Source organism: Hippoglossus stenolepis, chromosome 20 (assembly GCF_022539355.2).
Source record: "Hippoglossus stenolepis isolate QCI-W04-F060 chromosome 20, HSTE1.2, whole genome shotgun sequence".
NCBI classification, from domain to species: Eukaryota; Metazoa; Chordata; class Actinopteri; order Pleuronectiformes; family Pleuronectidae; genus Hippoglossus; species Hippoglossus stenolepis.
In genome coordinates, this window is record NC_061502.1 from 20,719,169 (window position 1) to 20,737,332 (window position 18,164).

The 18,164-nt window shown below is 43.7% G+C and overlaps 1 protein-coding gene across 3 annotated transcripts in view; it reads left to right on the top strand.

Moving 5' to 3' along the window:
- Positions 1 to 18,164, top strand: part of adgrg6 (adhesion G protein-coupled receptor G6) — a 51,762-nt gene that overhangs the window by 6,147 nt on the left and 27,451 nt on the right. For 2 of the 3 annotated variants that reach the window (XM_035143671.2, XM_035143672.2), the window contains exons 3-7: positions 5,955 to 6,302; positions 7,541 to 7,680; positions 8,545 to 8,824; positions 9,325 to 9,498; positions 11,213 to 11,278. In XM_035143671.2, coding sequence (XP_034999562.2) covers positions 5,955 to 6,302; positions 7,541 to 7,680; positions 8,545 to 8,824; positions 9,325 to 9,498; positions 11,213 to 11,278 — 1,008 coding nt within the window. The remainder of the gene's footprint in view (positions 1 to 5,954; positions 6,303 to 7,540; positions 7,681 to 8,544; positions 8,825 to 9,324; positions 9,499 to 11,212; positions 11,279 to 18,164) is intronic. The other variant, XM_047337998.1, reaches the window with a different exon arrangement.

Genomic DNA, 18,164 nt, shown 5'->3' on the forward strand with positions numbered 1-18,164 from the left:
TCTATATTTCTATATTCTATTCTTAATATATGCTCAGAGGATTTATATAAATTGCTCAACAACAAAAAAAAGATCTTCTGATATGTAGGTTTAATTTTCACAAAGCCTGGATCTGATTTCTTCTCTGCTGCTTGACCACAAAGACATTCTGACAATTTCATCAACGACAGGAGGCTGTTTCCTTTGTGTCCCGTGTGGAGATAAAACTGCAATCAGCCGGTAGAAAGCAGGAAGCAAAGCAAGGGAATGAAGGATTGAGAAAGAAAGCAGTGGAGAGATGACAACAAAGGGCTGAAGGAGAGAGTCATGAATGAGGGAGGAGAGAGGAATGCGAGTAAAAGAATGCTAGAAAGGACAGAGGGGTGAAAACAGAGAAGGGCAGGTTGATGGAAGCCAAATAATCTACAGGATTAGTGTCTGGAAAAGGCGGAGAAGGTATTTTTAGTTGCTGAATACTGTTTCAGCTGAATTATCACAAAGCTCCTTGACTCACAGTGAAAATACCAGCAGCTCCCTGAGACTCGCTGAGTGTCAGACGTCCCAAGATGTTCACAAATATATTTTGACTAATTCATCTGCAGCCCTGTTGCTGCAGCTTCACCTCCGACGATCAAATGTTTGAACCACGAGGACGTTCACTTGCTGCATTTGAACTAGTGTGGAGTACTGTAGTACTGTTGAGTACTGTGGAGTACTGTAGTACTGGGGAGTACTGTGGAGTACTGTAGTACTGTGGAGTACTGGAGTACTGGGGAGTACTGTGGAGTATTGTAGTACTGTGGAGTACTGGAGTACTGTTGAGTAATGTGGAGTACTGTGGAGTACTGTGGATTGCTGTAGTACTGTAAAGTACTGTGGGGTAGTGTAGTACTGTGGAGTACTGTAGTACTGCGGAGTACTGTAGTACGTGGAGTAGTGTAGTACTGTGGAGTACTGTAGTACTGTAAAGTACTGTGGAGTAGTGTAGTAGTGTAGTCCTGTAGTACTGATGCTGCTGGTGGTACCATCATGATGTTACCATGTATTTGACTACATGTTGGTGTGTTGGTCTGAGGAACCGTTCACTCTGAAGGTCTGAAACGAACCAGGTGTGAACGAGTCCTTGTCAGACGTGAATAAAGACTCAGGTGTTTACTGCTGAAGACAAACCTGCCATTAGTGGAAGAGGCTGAACCGTCCTTCAGTAGAAACACATTAACACAACTATTACACAACTGAGTCAGCACTTCTGTGGATTCATGTTTTTATTCATGTCCACTTTGTCAGTTTTGTTCTGAGGACTCAAAGTAATGAAAAGCCTGAAAGTGCAGAGTGAATATTTTAAACTCGTTGATCCTGAGGATTCAAATAACAACGTGGCTCAAAATTCATATTTGAAATGCTAATTGAGTTTCATGAATACTCCTCGGTGACTGAAATTACTGAGTGAGGAGGTGAAGGCTGTGATGTTACAAGATTAACAAACATGGTCTTTGGAGAGCATCACGGTTTCTGTTACACACAGACACACACACGTGTGTGTCTGTGTGTAACAGAAACCGCACACGTGTGTGTCTGTGTGTGTCTGTGTGTCTGTGTGTGTGTGTCTGTGTTGTGTGTGTGTGTGTGTGTGTCTGTGTGTGTCTGTGTGTGTGTGTGTGTGTGTCTGTGTCTGTGTGTGTGTGTGTGTGTGTGTGTGTGTGTGTCTGTGTGTGTGTCTGTGTGTCTGTGTTCTGTGTGTGTGTGTGTGTGTGTGTCTGTGTCTGTGTGTGTGTGTCTGTGTGTCTGTGTGTGTGTGTGTGTGTGTGTGTTGTGTGTGTGTGTGTGTGTCTGTCTGTGTGTGTGTGTGTGTGTGTGTGTTGCTCAGACACTTGCAGGTTTAGATGGCTGGATAGAAATGAGGCTGGGTAAATAGTTAATCGCGTGTTATTGACACACAGCGGGGGGGCTCAGGGTTTCACACCGACGCACAACGAAGCAGCAGCAGAGAGTTGGATCTCTTCTCCTCCAGCAGCACAGTGACTTTTCTTCATCACACCTCTTTTGGTCGAGCTGATCTTTGGTGAGTTGGTCTGGACCGGGGCCGAGAACCTTTCACACCTGATATTGATCACATGACCTTCTGCAGTGAGTGACAGGTCGTCTCTGTCTCCATGACGACAGCCCTTTGTTTTAGCTCTCATCTCACGAACCTTCCTCTCCTGTTATTTCCCCCTCGTCGTTATCAGAACAGTCACATTTGCATCCACCTCTTCCTCCCTGCTGTGATGCCGCTCTCTGATTGGCTCCCCACCTGCCAGGTGTTATCAGGAGACATGTGAGGTGTGAATCTTCTCCACCAGCTACAGCCGCATTATAGACTGATGGAGGTGACTGCAGTGCCACCTAGTGGAGAACAGCTACATAACATCTTAGATGTAGCAAAAGTCAAATATAATCAATGTGGTTGAACCGACTCTGGTGACGACCAATGAGAAAATGTCTTCATCTTCTATTTCTTCTTAATGAATAAGGAATCTAAATTAAATGTACAACAATTAACAACAATTACACAATAACAAAACGGTTAGAGCAGTGTCAGCTGCATGGCACCTCACCAAGTAACTGCTGTGCTACGTCAGTGAATAAATAACTGGTTAAACTCAGTATTTCTGGTGCAGCAGTTTAAATCAGGTGAATCCAGAATCATCTTCTTCAGAATCCAGAACCTTCTTCACAATCCAGAACCTTCTGCTCTCACACGTAGTGGATGTAACTGTGATCAGAATCAGATTTAACTCTCAGATTTCTATGCAGAGCAGAAACGATCAAATGAAACAGTTTGAATTACAAAGCGTTGATTTGCTGTTTCTCTGTGTTGCTCAAAGGCAGCAGGAGGTTGATTCTGTCAGGAACCAGCAGCGTGTCCTCCACAGCAGGAGGTGTGAGGAGGTGTGAGGATGTGTAAGGAGGTGTGAGGAGGATTTAGGAGGTGTGAGGACATGTGAGGAGCTGTGAGGAGGAGTTAGGAGGTGTGAGGAGGAGTTAGGAGGTGTGAGGACACGTGAGGAGGTGTGAGGAGGAGTTAGGAGGTGTGAGGACATGTGAGGAGGAGTTAGGAGGTGTGAGGAGGAGTTAGGAGGTGTGAGGACACGTGAGGAGGTGTGAGGAGGAGTTAGGAGCTGTGAGGAGGAGTTAGGAGCTGTGAGGAGGTGTGAGGAGGTGAACACAAGGAAGACATTTCAACAATGGAGGAGTGACTGAGTTTGGGAATGAAATGTCAAAGTGGAGGATTGTGCGCCCTCTAGTGGAGGTAAAAGAAGAAATGGAAACGTGTCAGTTTGAAACACACGGTTTCTTTTCAGACTTAACGGCAGAATTCATTAACCTTTACAGGAAGGTCAAAGGTCAAAGCTCATCAGTCGAACCTTAAACGTTTTGACGTCACAAACCTGCATCTCCATCTTGTGATGGTTTCACTGGAGATCAGACCTCAGCTGCATCAGCTGCTTCGTTATGCAGCTGCGTTGCATTATGGGTAATGGCAATCCTCCGTTAACACGACAGCCAATCAATGAAGCTCTGCACAGTTCGTGACAAACATCGTCCTCGTCCTCGTCCTCGTCCTCGTCCTCGTCCTCGTCTCGTCCGGAGCAGCCGCTGGTCACGTGTTTCTGTTGATCCGTCAGGTCAAAGGTTCGAAGCTTCCAGAGAACCAACGAGAGCATGAAGACAAACGTGAGGTTGTGCTGCAGAAACTTGAGAAGCTGCGTTCAGGCTCTTTAGGAGACGGATTGTGTGACTGCTAAACACACACACACACACACACACACACACACACACACACACACACACACACACACACACTGAACCAAAGCTACTCTACAAGCTGAAGTGGATCAGCAGAGATGGAGGAGTGGATCGAGAGAAGTCAACACCCCCCAAGAGAGAGGTGGAACACTCCAGTGTGTGTGTGTGTGTGTGTGTGTGTGTGTGTGTGTGTGTGTGTGTGTGTGTGTGTGTGTGTGTGTGTGTGTGTGTGTGTGTGTGTGTGTGTGTGTGTGTGTGTGTGTGTGTGTGTGTGTGTGTACTGAGGAGGTACAAAACCAACACTCAAACGAAGCAGGAAGCCACTGAGCTTTAAGGGTCAACAACCAACTGCTGTTATTAAATAACGAGTTCAGTCCCCGAGTGTTTGTAACGTTGTGTTCTCTTGTCATGTGTTGATACTTCAGAATTATTCCTTGTCATTACTGAGTCGTCCTCAAACACTCTGTGTTCATCCTACCTGGTTTATCTGCACTGAAGATTTCAACGGTTTTAATCAGATGAAACTGAATTTTCTTTATTACAGTTTATTACTGTTCAAAAAATCAAACATGCTTTTACTTTGAAGACGTATTGCTAGAGAAGAGAGATCAGTTCCTGCGTCTCAGTCTGATGAAATCAACATAATCAGATTATTAAAATGATCTTTGTTGATTTCGACCTGAGGTTTAACCCAATCACATCTGAGGACCTAGAAGAAGACACGTTCAAATCTAAATGAACAACACACGACAAGTGGAAAGTCGACTAGATGAAAGTTTTTTTAAGAAATGCGATTTACATACATACAGACTGAGATTTCTCAAATTACTTCATAGATAAAATCAAATGAAAAATGGTCCAAGTTTCAGTCACTTGCTTTTTGTTTACACGTCCATGAGCAAGGCAGCGGGCGTTCAGTCAATGTGCTGACGTGGGTGAATATGAAGAAAGATGTTGCTGACGAAAGTGACACCAGTCAGTAAGGGTTAACACACACACACACACACACACACACACACACACACACACACACACACACACACACACACACACACACACACACACACACACTGATGTTTGAAACGTTTCCAGTGCGTTGGCTGTGGTTTTGGCGGCGGCGAGGGCCGAGCCTGAGATCAACGGAGGCCATTGTTGGCCCGAGCAAGAGACCAACCATTCTTTCCACTTTCCATTTCAGCTCTCGTCTTATTATTTCTGCTTTGTGAGGGACGGCTCGTCTTCCCAGCTGTTGTTGAAAGTGATGAAATCGAACACGTTTCCATCTTTACAGTGAGAATTGATGAACGGACGTGAGTCGATCGCTGGCGTCGGGTCAGCGTCTCCGATCACGTGTTTGTGACACTTTGAGAAAGATCTGCTTCATTCTTCAGTTGTTGCGTTGATGAATCTCGTGATTCGTCACAGTGACAGAATCTGAACCTTCCACACAGCGAATGTAAATATGTTTGAATGTTTCTCACAGCTTCAGTTTCAGAGAATCAGAGACGGATGAATCTTTTTCCAAATCAACATGATTCTGCATGTGTGTGGTTTCTTCTTCTACAGTCGTCAAACCTAAACCTTCAAAGTGGGAATGTGTTAGATGGTTTAACGCTCTGTGGGAACATTTTCCACTTAATTCTGTCTAATTCAATCAGTTTGCACTCACTGATTGATTGATTGATTGATTGATTGATTGATTGATTGATCTAAACCTTTTTCTAACTGCACGACTTGTCCCGTCTTGTCTTTGTTTTGACTCGTGGCTGCGATCACAATCTTCTCTGATCTTTGGTTTTGACCCTTGAATCTTGTAACCTTCTTGAAAACTTCTTCGTCCTCTTCGTCCTCTTCATCCTCTGTCCTCCTTGACTCCTTGACTCCTTGACTCCTCGACTCCTTGATCTGGAGAAATCGACAGCGATGCTCTTTATTGCCGACTCAACTGATTTTGTCCCACATTCCGACTGTCCTCCTGACTCCTATTGGTCGTAGGTCTTTCACCCTTTTCTTGTCTCCTACCCTATTTGTGGCCCCTATCCTCGTGTCTTCCTTCGTCCTGTTCCCTTTAATCCTCGTCTACTAGCATCCTGCCCCCTGAGTGATATTACACTTCTTTGACAGCGTCAGTAGAGGTTGTTTCTTTCTGAAAGTTCATGAATGTGTCGTCCTACCATCACCTCCAGTGTTGGGCTGCAGCTCCACAAACTGTAACCTGAACCTGACTGAGGCCCAGGGGGGAATCACGTCGCCCTGCTACCCCCAGAAATACCCCAATTCACAGGCCTGTAAGTGGATCATGCAGGCCCCCGCCGGCTTCATCATCCAGCTCTCCTTCCTGGACTTTGAAATGGAGGAGGCGCCCGGCTGCATCTATGACCAAGTTGTGGTGAACACGGGAAACACCGACGTAAAGTTCTGCGGCCTGACAGCTAACGGGCTGACGCTGAACTCGACGGGGAACGTGATGGAACTGTCCTTCAACTCCGACTTCAGCGTGCAGAAGAAGGGGTTCAGTGTTAGCTTCCGACACGGTAGGTCCAGGATCTGTTTACACTGTTATCAGCTCTCACCGGGAATCTGATGGATTCTATTACCTGTTGAGATTTGGAGCAGTAAGAATAATATAAATAACTCTTTTATCTTTTTATAGAATCTCAGATCTCACAGGGGTTCTAAATGCTTCAAAAGATCAAAGGGATTTGATCCATTTAAAAACTCTAAAGCTCCAATGATCAATATTCTTATTACAGCAACAGATCAAATCCAACTGTTGTTAAGTTCACGAGCGGCTGAGTCACAGAGCAGCTGGTGTTTCAGGAGGAGGTGGAGCCCAAACCGAGCAAAACGACTCATGACCACTTCAATCATTAGATCACACATGAACTCTGTAAAACATGTCTGTACATTTCCTGTAGTTAGTGTTTGTGAAGCAGCAGCAGCAGGTTGTCGGGTCCGACTCGTTCAAACAGGAACATGTGGGAACATCAGGCGAGGGCGGAGCCTGTAGAGCGAGGGCGGAGCCTGTAGAGCAGCAGGGGCGGAGCCTGTAGAGCAGCAGGAGGCCGGACATGACGTATAAACTCTGCTGTGGAAAGATCAGTGTTGTTGTTTACAGCTCATCCACACCGGCGTCGGCCCTCATCACCAAAAGATCTGGAACCTCCTCGTGTTTCCAAGTTGATGTTGTGTGTGTGTGTGTGTGTGCGTGTGCGTGTGTGTGTGTGCGTGTGTTAGCTTGTTGTGTAGCTCATAAACCAAATGAAGACGTTGCCGGTCTGACATTGGTTCCTGGTTCTGGTGTTTTGGTGATTGTGTGTGTTGCCTCATGAACGTGAGTTGTGTATTTGAATGTGTGTGTGATGTTTTTTCTCGAGTCGTTCTCTGGAGGAAAAGCTTCAAAGAGAAGAAACCTCTGATTGGTTCATATTGTTTCATGATTGGATGTTAAAGCTCTAATGTTTATTCACATGTTTTTTTTATAAAAGCTATTTAAATTATAATATGAGGTAATAATCAAGTTTATAAACAAATAACTAGAGATTTGTGTCTTTTGTATCTTCTCTCCTCATTAACTTTCTCTCCTCTCGGTTTCTCACTTCATTTTCTTCTTTGAATCCTCTTCTTCTTTTTTTAAATGATTTCTCTCTTTCTTTCCTCCTTAACTTTTCCTTTTCTTTTTGAGTTTATTTTCTGAATCTATTTCTTTTCTCCTCTTCCTTCCTGTCCCTCTACTCCTCTTTTCCTCTCTTCTTCCATCTCTCCTCTCTAGTTGCCGTTGCTCTGAGGAACCAGAAGGTCAAGATATCCGGGGGCCACGGCCAGGTCACCATGGTCGCCAGCTCTCTGTCGTTGCCGGCGCTCAGTCACCTGACGCTGTGCTTTGAGGTGGAACGCAACATCCAGAAACAGGTATCACACCAACCCGTAAAACAGGAAGTGCTGATGAAGGCTCAGGAAGTTTGTAAAGTCAGTAAATCCTGAAATGACAAATGTTCACTGAGGTCAGATTGAGCCGTAGCCAGTTAGCATGTTAGCCACACCAGTGCAGGACACCAGTGGTCTGAGGACAGGTGTAAGTTTCCGTGGTCCTGGTTCGGACTCTGGCTGCAGAGGTGGACCTGCCTCTGCATGAAGAGCAGCGATCTAATCTGCTGGAGATAAATGGACCAATTCCTCTGAGTCAGACCGGAGATGATTTCTTCGTGATAGTGTTGATGTGATGCTGGAAGTTAAGCTTTGAATCGATAGGTTTCTGACATGCTCACTGTGCTTAAGATATAAGATGATTATATATATAATATAGAATCTACCGTCTTTGTGCTGCTATCAGAATTTCATTTTTGTCCTTGTTGAGTTGAAGAAAGTTTTGAGACATTAAGTTTACCAACAAGTTTAAAGACTGAAGTTCGTAGAATTTTCTGGGACTAAGCAACCAACTGCAGAGTAGATAATCTACTTCCTGTTGACATCACGTGACCGGTCATGTGACGTGTGTCGGTGTGTATCTGATACGGAGCCAAACGCTTGTCTGGTTCATAAACTGTTTATAAAAAAGTCCGTAGACTAAATGTGGTCACACAATGTCAAAGTGAGGCTTCAGATCAGCAGCTCACAAACCAACGGGTGACGTCAAGGTGGGTTTTAGTTTTGACGTGAGGACCCATCGGGGTGGACGTCGTGTTCTGACCAGACTGAAGGTGTTTAAATGATAAAAGCTGGTAAACTGAGCTCTTGAGTTTGAACTGTGACGCTCTTCTCTCGGCTCCCGAACAGAAAGAGTGGCTCTTCACCTACTTTGACAGCAGCAGTAACGTGGGGCTGAGTCTGGGCTCCAGTCAGGCCGGCATGAAGATGATCGTCGACGGAGTGTCCTGCTCCATCAACTCCGTCCTCTCCTCCTCCGACTTCACCTCCTCCATGGAGTCTTTCTGCGTGGTCTGGACCTCATCGACCGGCTTGGTGGCGGTTTACTTCAACGGAAACTACTTAACCAAGACCTGTCCCTCCTCCAGTGGTCACTCTGTGCCGGCCGGGGGACAGTTCCGGTTAGGAGGTGAGTCTGGGTTGATCTCAGTCAACTTAGTCATGAGTCACAGAAAGTTCTGAAGAATCAACAAAGTCAAGGTCTTTGCACACCAAGTCCGTCATCTGATAAAAGTCATTATGCACAGACTGGTAGAGAGTATGATCACACAGAGTATGATCTGTTTTATTCTGTTGGTTCTGATGATTGGCAGAAGCAGATCAAATGGAGCCGTGAGGATGATTTGTTTCCTCTCACTTCTTTAAACATTGGGTTCATCCTGAGAAGATTGAATTTCATCTTCTGATCCAGGAGCTGAGAAATTCTACGATCGCTTCCACGTCTGTTTCAGGACGTCAGTGGTTGAGTTCGATTCACAAGCAGCAGCATTAAAAAGGAGAAAACCAATTTGTGTGATCCGGTTCATCTCTGGTTCAACTCTAATGATGAAACCTCGGAGTTGGTGTGTAACCGTGACACAACAGTTTAACCTCCTGTAACGGCGTGTGGATGAATGTGCTTGTGTTCAGGGCAGCACAGTTTTGACGGGTACATCTACAACCTGCGGCTGTGGGACTACGCCATGACGGAGCAGCAGCTGCAGGCGCTGACCTGCGACACGGTGGGAAACGTGGTCGACTGGGACAACAGCCACTGGACCATCCCCTCCGCCCTGGCCCACACCGACGCCACGCTCAGCTGTAGTGAGTAACAATCAGTCCAACAGCAGGACACGTGCATTAACACACACACACACACACACACACACACACATTTAAAACCTGAAACAAAGTTGTTCTCACTGTATTTTAGCATTAACCATTAAAAAAAGTGTGAGAGTACATTGTGTGTGTTGTTTAGTAGAACTTCTTATTTAAAAGCTGTGGTAAGACAGCGTTTTCAGTGCAAATCGAAAACTGTACCCACTAGAGAGTGTGTGTGTGTGTGTGTGTGTGTGTGTGTGTGTGTGTGTGTGTGTGTGTGTGTGTGTGTGTGTGTGTGTGTGTGTGTGTGTGTGTGAGTGAGGCCAAATGCTTGTATGCCTCAGAGATTTGCAGTGGTTTTCAAGAAATGCATGATTCTGCACTTAGTTTCCTGAGTCTCTCTCTCTCTCACACAGACACACACACACACAGAAACACACACAGACACACACAGACACACACACAGAGACACACGTTTCTCACTCTACAATCTGCTGTGATTCAGAAGAAACCAGTGTGTGAATGAGATCCGTGGTTGTGATGCGTTGTGTAATTCATTTCCTCCTCATGTCGTATCTTTTATTAACTGAATGCTTCGTTTCTGTGATTCTTTGTTTCCACTAATCTTCTCTTCACAGTCTGCTCCCCTCATTGCTTTAACTTAACTACTGCTGCGCCAACTAGTGGTGAGTGCTGCTAACACACTGCTGTGTCCTGTGTTGTCTTTTAACTGAATGTAAAATAACTCTTGGAGGTTTTTTAAATCTTGTGTCGTCTGTTGAAGTTTCTTTCAACACACATCGAGTGTGTTTGATTTTTAACTTAACGATTAACAACGTTTTTAACAGTTGGTTTTTACTGCGTAGAAAAGACTCCATATAAGGCCCAAAGTCACATTTGGACAAAAAGACATGAAAGTCACGTGCACAGACGAGGTTCAGTGCACGTGTCTCTTGACGTGGACGTTTGTGGAGCTGAAGTTGAAACATTTTCCTTCTAATGGAGGTTACACAGCTGACCCTGCTGCTGCCGACACTTTGTCTCTTCTTCTTTTACTGCGTCCAATAAAACACAGTCACCAGCTCCTTTGTCTGTTTGGACAAAATCCTGGAGACACTTTGTTTTAAAAGGTTTGACTTTTGAAGTTCTGAGCTGTGAGCTCGAGAAGAAACGCTGACTCGTCAGTCCACTGAAACTCTTTGGTTTAAAAACATGCAGTTATGTTGAATATTCAGGGTTTTGATCGTTGATGATCTGCTGCTACAAAGAAAATGTAGGAGAAGAAACTCATTGAGGGCAAATCAAAGGAGGAGCCTGTAAATGTGACGTGTTCCAGAGCCGCCATGTTTCTCTGGTCTTTAAACAGCAGGGGGCCTTCCTGCTCATTCTGCGTCCAATCAGGAAGCTCTCTGGATGATTTCACTTCCTATAACTACGAGCTGTGACAGTGAGCGACTGAGATACACTGAGTTCTTCTTCCTCTCAAACTGAAAGACTTTAATCTTTCAGTTTGAGAGCAGGACTTGAACTCTGCGCTCACATTCAAACAGACCCTGTTACCATAGCAACAGCAATGATTTATAAACCCAGAGGCATCCAAGTAGAGTAAAACTAGATTTAAATATTTAACAGCTCTTTTGTTAACTTATAATTAAAAACATGCTCCCTGATGATTGTAATAAATGAACTGATCTGTTTTGAATCCTCCTCAAAGGTGTCTCCCCCCCTGGAACCACACCGCTCCCCACCAGCTGTGACTCCCCGGGACTGGGCTGCCCAGGTAGGAAAATCAAGCCTCCACTCTGACCTCTGACCTCACTGCTGCTGGTAAAAACAACATGGAGGCTGATATCAGCTGATCAAACTATTACTGACCAACTATACAAACACAATGTGAGTCACAGTTTCTCCTCCTTTTCCTTCGTAAGTAACAATAAGTGGATTTTATTTCATCCCTTTGAATATAAATGAAGATGGATGACCAGGAAACTGATCATCTTTATATACAGTCACTGATCATATTTATATACAGTCACTGATCATCTTTATATACAGTCACTGATCATCTTTATATACAGTCACTGATCCTCTTTATATACAGTCACTGATCCTCTTTATATACAGTCACTGATCATCTTTATATACAGTCACTGATCATCTTTATATACATGCTCTTTTACCTCCATGATGATGTTTGTGAATCTGTGTGAGAATCACAATCTCGTCATCTTGTCACCGACGACCCGGCTGGGTAATAAACTGTTCATATTACCTACTGAAGTGCTCAGGGTGTGGAACCCTCAACCTACTGCCAGGACTATTTTATTCCTCCATGACCACATACATATTTAATGCAGGTGAATCCAGCGGAAATCAAACTCTCAACCTTGGCAGCATCACTTCCACACACTTTCCATCTGGCCTCACAGGATGCTGGCTTGTGCTGTCAGCCTCTGCTCAGTGCACCTCGTTAAAATACCTTCAAGTCCCAGTGCCCCAAAGTTTCCCTGAACCCCCTCAGGCTGCTTCACTCCTGAAATGGCTTCTGGATGTCTTGTTAGGGAGAAATGTCTAACCTCCATCGTACCTGGGTTCGCTTCGCAGAACCTCCACGTTCCCACGATCCCTCAAAATATTCAAGCCTCCCAAATACTGTCCGACTGTTCTGAACGTGTAAAATTGAAGGTGTTGGTTTGAAAAGAGAATGAGATGAGGGAAGGAAAGAAGAGTCGGGACTGAGAAGAGGACGGAGGCAGAGAAGAAGAAACAGTGGAGAGATCAGACCAGAGGGAACAATAGACTCAAAGAGAAATGGGAGAATTAAATGTTCAGAAGTTTTACAGACTCAGAAGAAAAGATTTAAAGTTCAGACGATTGTGTTTTGTGTCAGAAAATATCGAATCCTTCTCAAGTCACATGATTCATGTACGTGAGTATTTATTCACAGTCTGATTTCACGGTTCTTTGTCACAACTTATTTTTCCTGTAGATTCGCTGCTTTTTCCCAATTAGTTTTTTTTCAAATGTGCATAAAATCATAGATGTGTGCAAGGTGCATAGAGCCACGCATGGAAAATGAAAAAGAAGAGAAGTTTTTGTTGTGTCTATCGGAGACAGAGTTCAGATCTTTAATTTGGGACGTTGGCTTCTGCATGAGGCTTGAGAAGAGAAAAGGGGAGAGGAGAAAATAGAAAAGAGAAGATTCCTGAAAGGACACTCTGCTCCTATATTCTTCATAATAAGGAAAAAGCTGCAGAAATATTTTATTTTACTAAGAATGTACCGTCTGCTGCTCTCTGGGGGAAAGTTTGTCCTCAGACGTGATCTGATTAGGACATTTTCCTGAAGTTAACCTTCTGTGTCCTGAGAGGAACGTACATGATGAGCCTGTGTTTTTATGCTGCTGTTCTGACCGTCAAGCCAAAACCATTAAATCTGGAAAACTGTCTTAGCACCAGTCGTGGAGAATAGAAAGAAACCTGGAGGTCATTTGACCTTGAACAGTAGCTGGGGTCCAACTGACCATGTGACCTAACCCCTGTTTCCCAAATATCAGTTCTCACACTATCCTGAGCCTCGAGGGAAAGATTTCTACAGGTCAGTTTCTGTGGGACTCATGAGAGGAACAGAGTCGAGCCAGATTCAGCTCAGTTCACAGACTATAAATTACTGCAGCAGGCCAACAGACCAATGGGTCAACAGACCAACAAGCCAACAGACCAAAAGACCAACAGGTCAACAGACCAACAAGCCAACAGACCAAAAGACCAACAGGTCAACAGACCAACAGACCAAAAGACCAACAAGCCAACAGACCAATGGGTAAACAGAGCATAAGACCAACCGGTCAACAGGTCAACAGACCAACAGACCAAAAGACCAACAGGTCAACAGACCAACAAAGTTGCAGCAGAAATCTCCTGCCTCTTGAAATTTGGTACAAAGGTTGATTTGGACTCAGAGGAACTGATGTCTTCACAAACCAGAGTTGGGCTCGTGAACATGAAACCTTCAGACCCCTTCAGGTCACATTGACCTAATGAGTGTGTGTGTGGACTGAGCTGCAGGTAAACAACCACCGGTCGGAGATCCTAGTTAACACAACTTATTATTATGTATTTCTTTACATTCACTAAAAACCAGAGAAGAACAGAAACATCTTCTCTTTAAAGTTTGTTCAGTAAAGAAGACGTGATGCAGCTTCACAGCTGTTCATCATCCTGTGCATCTTTCTCCTCCTCTTGTCACTACGACCAGCTGCTTCCTCTCCTGCCACCTCCTCCACTGACTCCACTAACACCATCCATGCTACTAATGCCAGCACCCACGGTAAGCAACCCTGCCCTCCACCTCCTCCTGATGCCTCCTCCTTATGTCCTCCTATATCTCTGTTACCACCTCCTCCTGCTGCCTCCTCCTCATATCCTCCTTTATCTCTTATACCACCTCCTCCTCATATCCTCCTTATATCTCTGATACCACCTCCTCCTGCTGCCTCCTCCTCCTCCTCATATCCTCCTGTTCGCTATCCCTCCTTCCTCTCATATCTCCTCACTCCTCCTGAACCCACTTACAGCTCATATCTGATGTTCACTGACTTTGCTGTTCATTTTTGATCCTTGATTTTTGACAGAAGCTCGTTTTAGTCTTGTTCTTTTTCTCTTTTGCCTTCTGATATAGAAGATATATATCTTTTTATATAGATATATATAGATATGTATATATAAGTCATACAGTTACAGTCCATTACCCAAAACAATTATCCTTAATGTGAAATAGGCTTCTCTCATAAAGATCAGAATACATTTGATATTCAGCCATAACCTTTGAAAAACCAATGAAAAGTCATTCAGAGCTATTTTAATTAAGTATCAAGTAAAGTAAGTCATTAAGTAAAATGCTTAATTATTATTTGTTCACTCTGTGATTAAATATCTACCTGAGAGACGAGTCAGCTTCTGATCAACTGACACATGATTGTGTTCCACTCAGGACAACTGACACACGTACAGACATGGATGGATGATTATAGATATGGATGATTGTAGTAATTAAAAGTGAGTTCATCATTACTGAATTCATCTCTGACTGTGTCTTTCTGAAGAGTTACAGTGGTGAATGAATTAGATTTATGAATATTTGACATATTCTAACTCAGTGTGATTCTTTCTAAACACATTGATGTGAACACTAATTACTGCTGAGAAATATCTGAGCGTCTCTGACCTGCATCAGGCAACTTCATGTTCCAGCTGTGGTCCCTCTCGTTCTGCTGCATTCTTTTCATTTGTCCATCTCCAGTCCTCCCTCCCATCACTCCATCCTCACCCACCATCCCTGCCACTAGCTTGTCTCTAACCATCAGCACCGCCACTACCAGCACAGCCAGCTCCTCCTCCTCTGGTAAGGCTCTGCTTTGCTGCTTGGTTGATTTCCACCAGACATTTTAATGCAAAAAACTGAATCAATTCAGAAAAACTACCAAATGTTTCCCCTCCTCCTGAACTGTGTTGGATTCAGGGAAGAAAATTACATTGTTTTCACATATTTTTAAAAGTAATCAGTGGGTTCACTGATCCAATCAGAGCAGGCAGGTAACATTAGACCCCGCCCACTGCAGACTCCACCCCCAAAACCCATGACGCATCAGGGAATCATCTAAACTCTGAAAGTTCATCCGGAACTATAACATTTGTGTAGCGTCATATCACGTCATACATGATCTCAAGGCTCTTTACGTAGTGCGGTCAGGACCTCTGACGACTGGAGAGAAAAACTCTCTAACAGTAAGAAACTCAACGTTAGCGTCCGTCTGCCTCGACCGATTTGGGTCAAGTTGAATAACCAATGTCCCAGAAACGTTCAACATCAAATAAACGTTGCCTCTTGTTTTGCTTCTACTTCTATCACGTTCTTTTTTAGTGCTGAAGTTAGCATGCTAACCAGCTAGCCCCGCACCAGAGAGGGACCCTTAAAAATAGTTGACAGTGAATTATCAGATTAGCATTTGTCAAGAAAATACAAAAATCAAAACACACAGACTGAGATTCCTCCATTTATTCACAGGAAGTAGCTTCTCATTGGTTGTTTAACTGAGTCTGTAAAAACAGAAACAATAAAAACCAAAGCGACTCCAATCAGCTGCTTGGGAAACTCAGTTCGGACACAAGTCTCTTTCGATGGTGGTTCTGTAGCCACTCGAGCTACGAGCTTGTCCCATCAGTGTTTTGTGTTACTGACATTCCCACGTATTGTGCTAATCAGTCCCCATCACCTCTGCATCTCCTCCACTAACCAGGCTTCACATGTTACCAAGCACATGTTAGGTAGCTAACCGTCGCTAATGTCAACAGCTAACACTGAAATCAAGCTTCTCTATTTGTCCTGTTGCTGAACCTTAAAAATCATTTTTATATCTAGAAATCAAACTCACTTGTATTTAGAGAAAAGACACAGCTAGCATCCATCCGTCTGTATTCTGACTGAGGCTAGCGACAGAGAAGCTAGCTCATCTGGTGAGATACAACAGTGACCATACACTTTTATTTTAAGGTTGATTTTACGTTTAACTTCAGGTGTTGAATGTGACCTGCTCTCAGTTTGGTTTATATCGTACCTGCAGCATGTGTCTTTTACGCTGACATGACATCTGGGATTGTTTATTTCTTCTGTAGCTCAACAGACAACCAGCAGCACAACAACTGTTTCATCTGCTCCCACTAACATCCCAGCTACTAACCCCACAGCGCCTGGTAAGAGCAACAGCATCGCTAACACTCAAAGGTAGTTTTTATCTGGGTTCTGACCACAGACTGAAAATAAAGATGGACGACATGACAACGCCCCAAAAGTGAAGCCAAATCATCTGTGTCGCCCTCTGGTGGCTGGCTGTCGTACACATTATCACCTCCTCCATGTTGGTGGATTGGGTTAGGGTTAGAAGGTGAACTTCACGTGTTCCTCTGAAGGTCTCATTTCCTTAGTTGTCTTTTGACTTCAGTTGTTCATGTGATTTAAAGTCAGAATGTGTTAAAAACATGGAGGCTGTAAACAACATGTTGTGTTCATGTGTTTAGAGTTTAAACAACATCTTGATATGATGATAAGGAAGAGCAAAAATAAAAGATCAGGTGACAGACGGATTCATCATTTAAACATTAATCATACAATCTTCTGTAAATTTGACAGTGAAGACTTTTTGACAAGTTGACAAGTTCACATTAAAAGCTTCTGTTAAGACCTGATTGTAAATTGTGTGAATTGGTTTATAACCGATGACGTCAACAACTCGTGGAAAAAACCGTTTGGTTTGAATTAGTTATTTGCTGATATATAAACACACAACATTCCAATCTGAGGAAGTGGAGACGCGTCGTCCATCTTTAATTACAGTCTCTGGATCAAACATTTATAACTGAGTAAACAACCTGAGGTAATTAAGAAGCTGGGAAATCAAATAAAGTTTATATCTTAAACTGATTAAGAGATAATTTGTACGACTGGACCTTTGATCGTATGAATATGAAACTCCAATGATGATTGTGGATATTTAACACCTGATTCTTTATTGCTTAGTCTTCTTCATTAATGAACCAGGTGTCGGTGTTTGAAACAACTTGTATCTATGATAAACTTACAAGAATATGAAATCATGCATGATCAGATTTTATGCCTATAAATGGTGTAACCATGGCAACGGTGATGTTTTTAAAGCTAAAATGCATTAAGTGAATTTCGCCTTATTAACGACTAACCAGCCACTAACATAGCTGTTATAATCGCCTCCTGCTGTCTGAGTGATGTATTTACTTCTTGTCATTCTTTTGATTTCTCATTAGAAATGAATCAGTCTTGTTTTATACTTTTACTAAACTGTTGCTTGTTCCTTGATGTTTTGTGATTTATTTAAGTTGTCCTTGTTCCATGATTGTCTACGGTCCCTGGAGTAGCTGCTTCCCCTCTTATGGTTCTTTCATTTGATTCCATTAAACAACCTAACCTACTCATACACATCTCACATAGAACTTTTATACGATCTTAGATTGTTTCACATTTATTCTGTCAGACATCTTCTCAGTCCTGAATCTTTTCTCTGATAATCAAAGAAAAATCATCATCAAATCAATCATTTCTTATACTAACAGTAGTTGTGATTTTCTCAAATAAAGATCTGTTGTGTGCATTGTTTTTGATTGAGAACATTTTATGACTTTTATTTGTTATCTGTAACCTGCTTTTTCTTCACGATGGCTTGGTTCTATGTGCCGTGTCCTGCTCACAGCGAAGGAGACTCCTGTGAACACCAAAGCTTCTTCTGCTCCGGCTGCTCCTGATGCTGCCGTCATTACTCCTCAGAAGCCTGAAACCTTTACCTCCCAGTCCACGCCGTTGGCCGCCGGTGCAGCAGCTCACCACAGGAGACTGAGGCATGTTTTTGGTTTACCTGCCGCTGGAGGAGCTTCTCATCATATGTCCCTTGCATCCAGTCAGTCCAGTTCCCAAGCCCCTGGCCCCCGACATGCAGCACATCATCCTCCAGCTCTCGGTCACCCAGCTCCACGTGAATCGACTTACCCTCGACCGTCATCCTTCTTCCCTCGGCCCCCACGCCATCGTAGCTCCAAGACCTCCCTGGGGTTCATCTCCACCCCTCTGGTCTGGCAGGG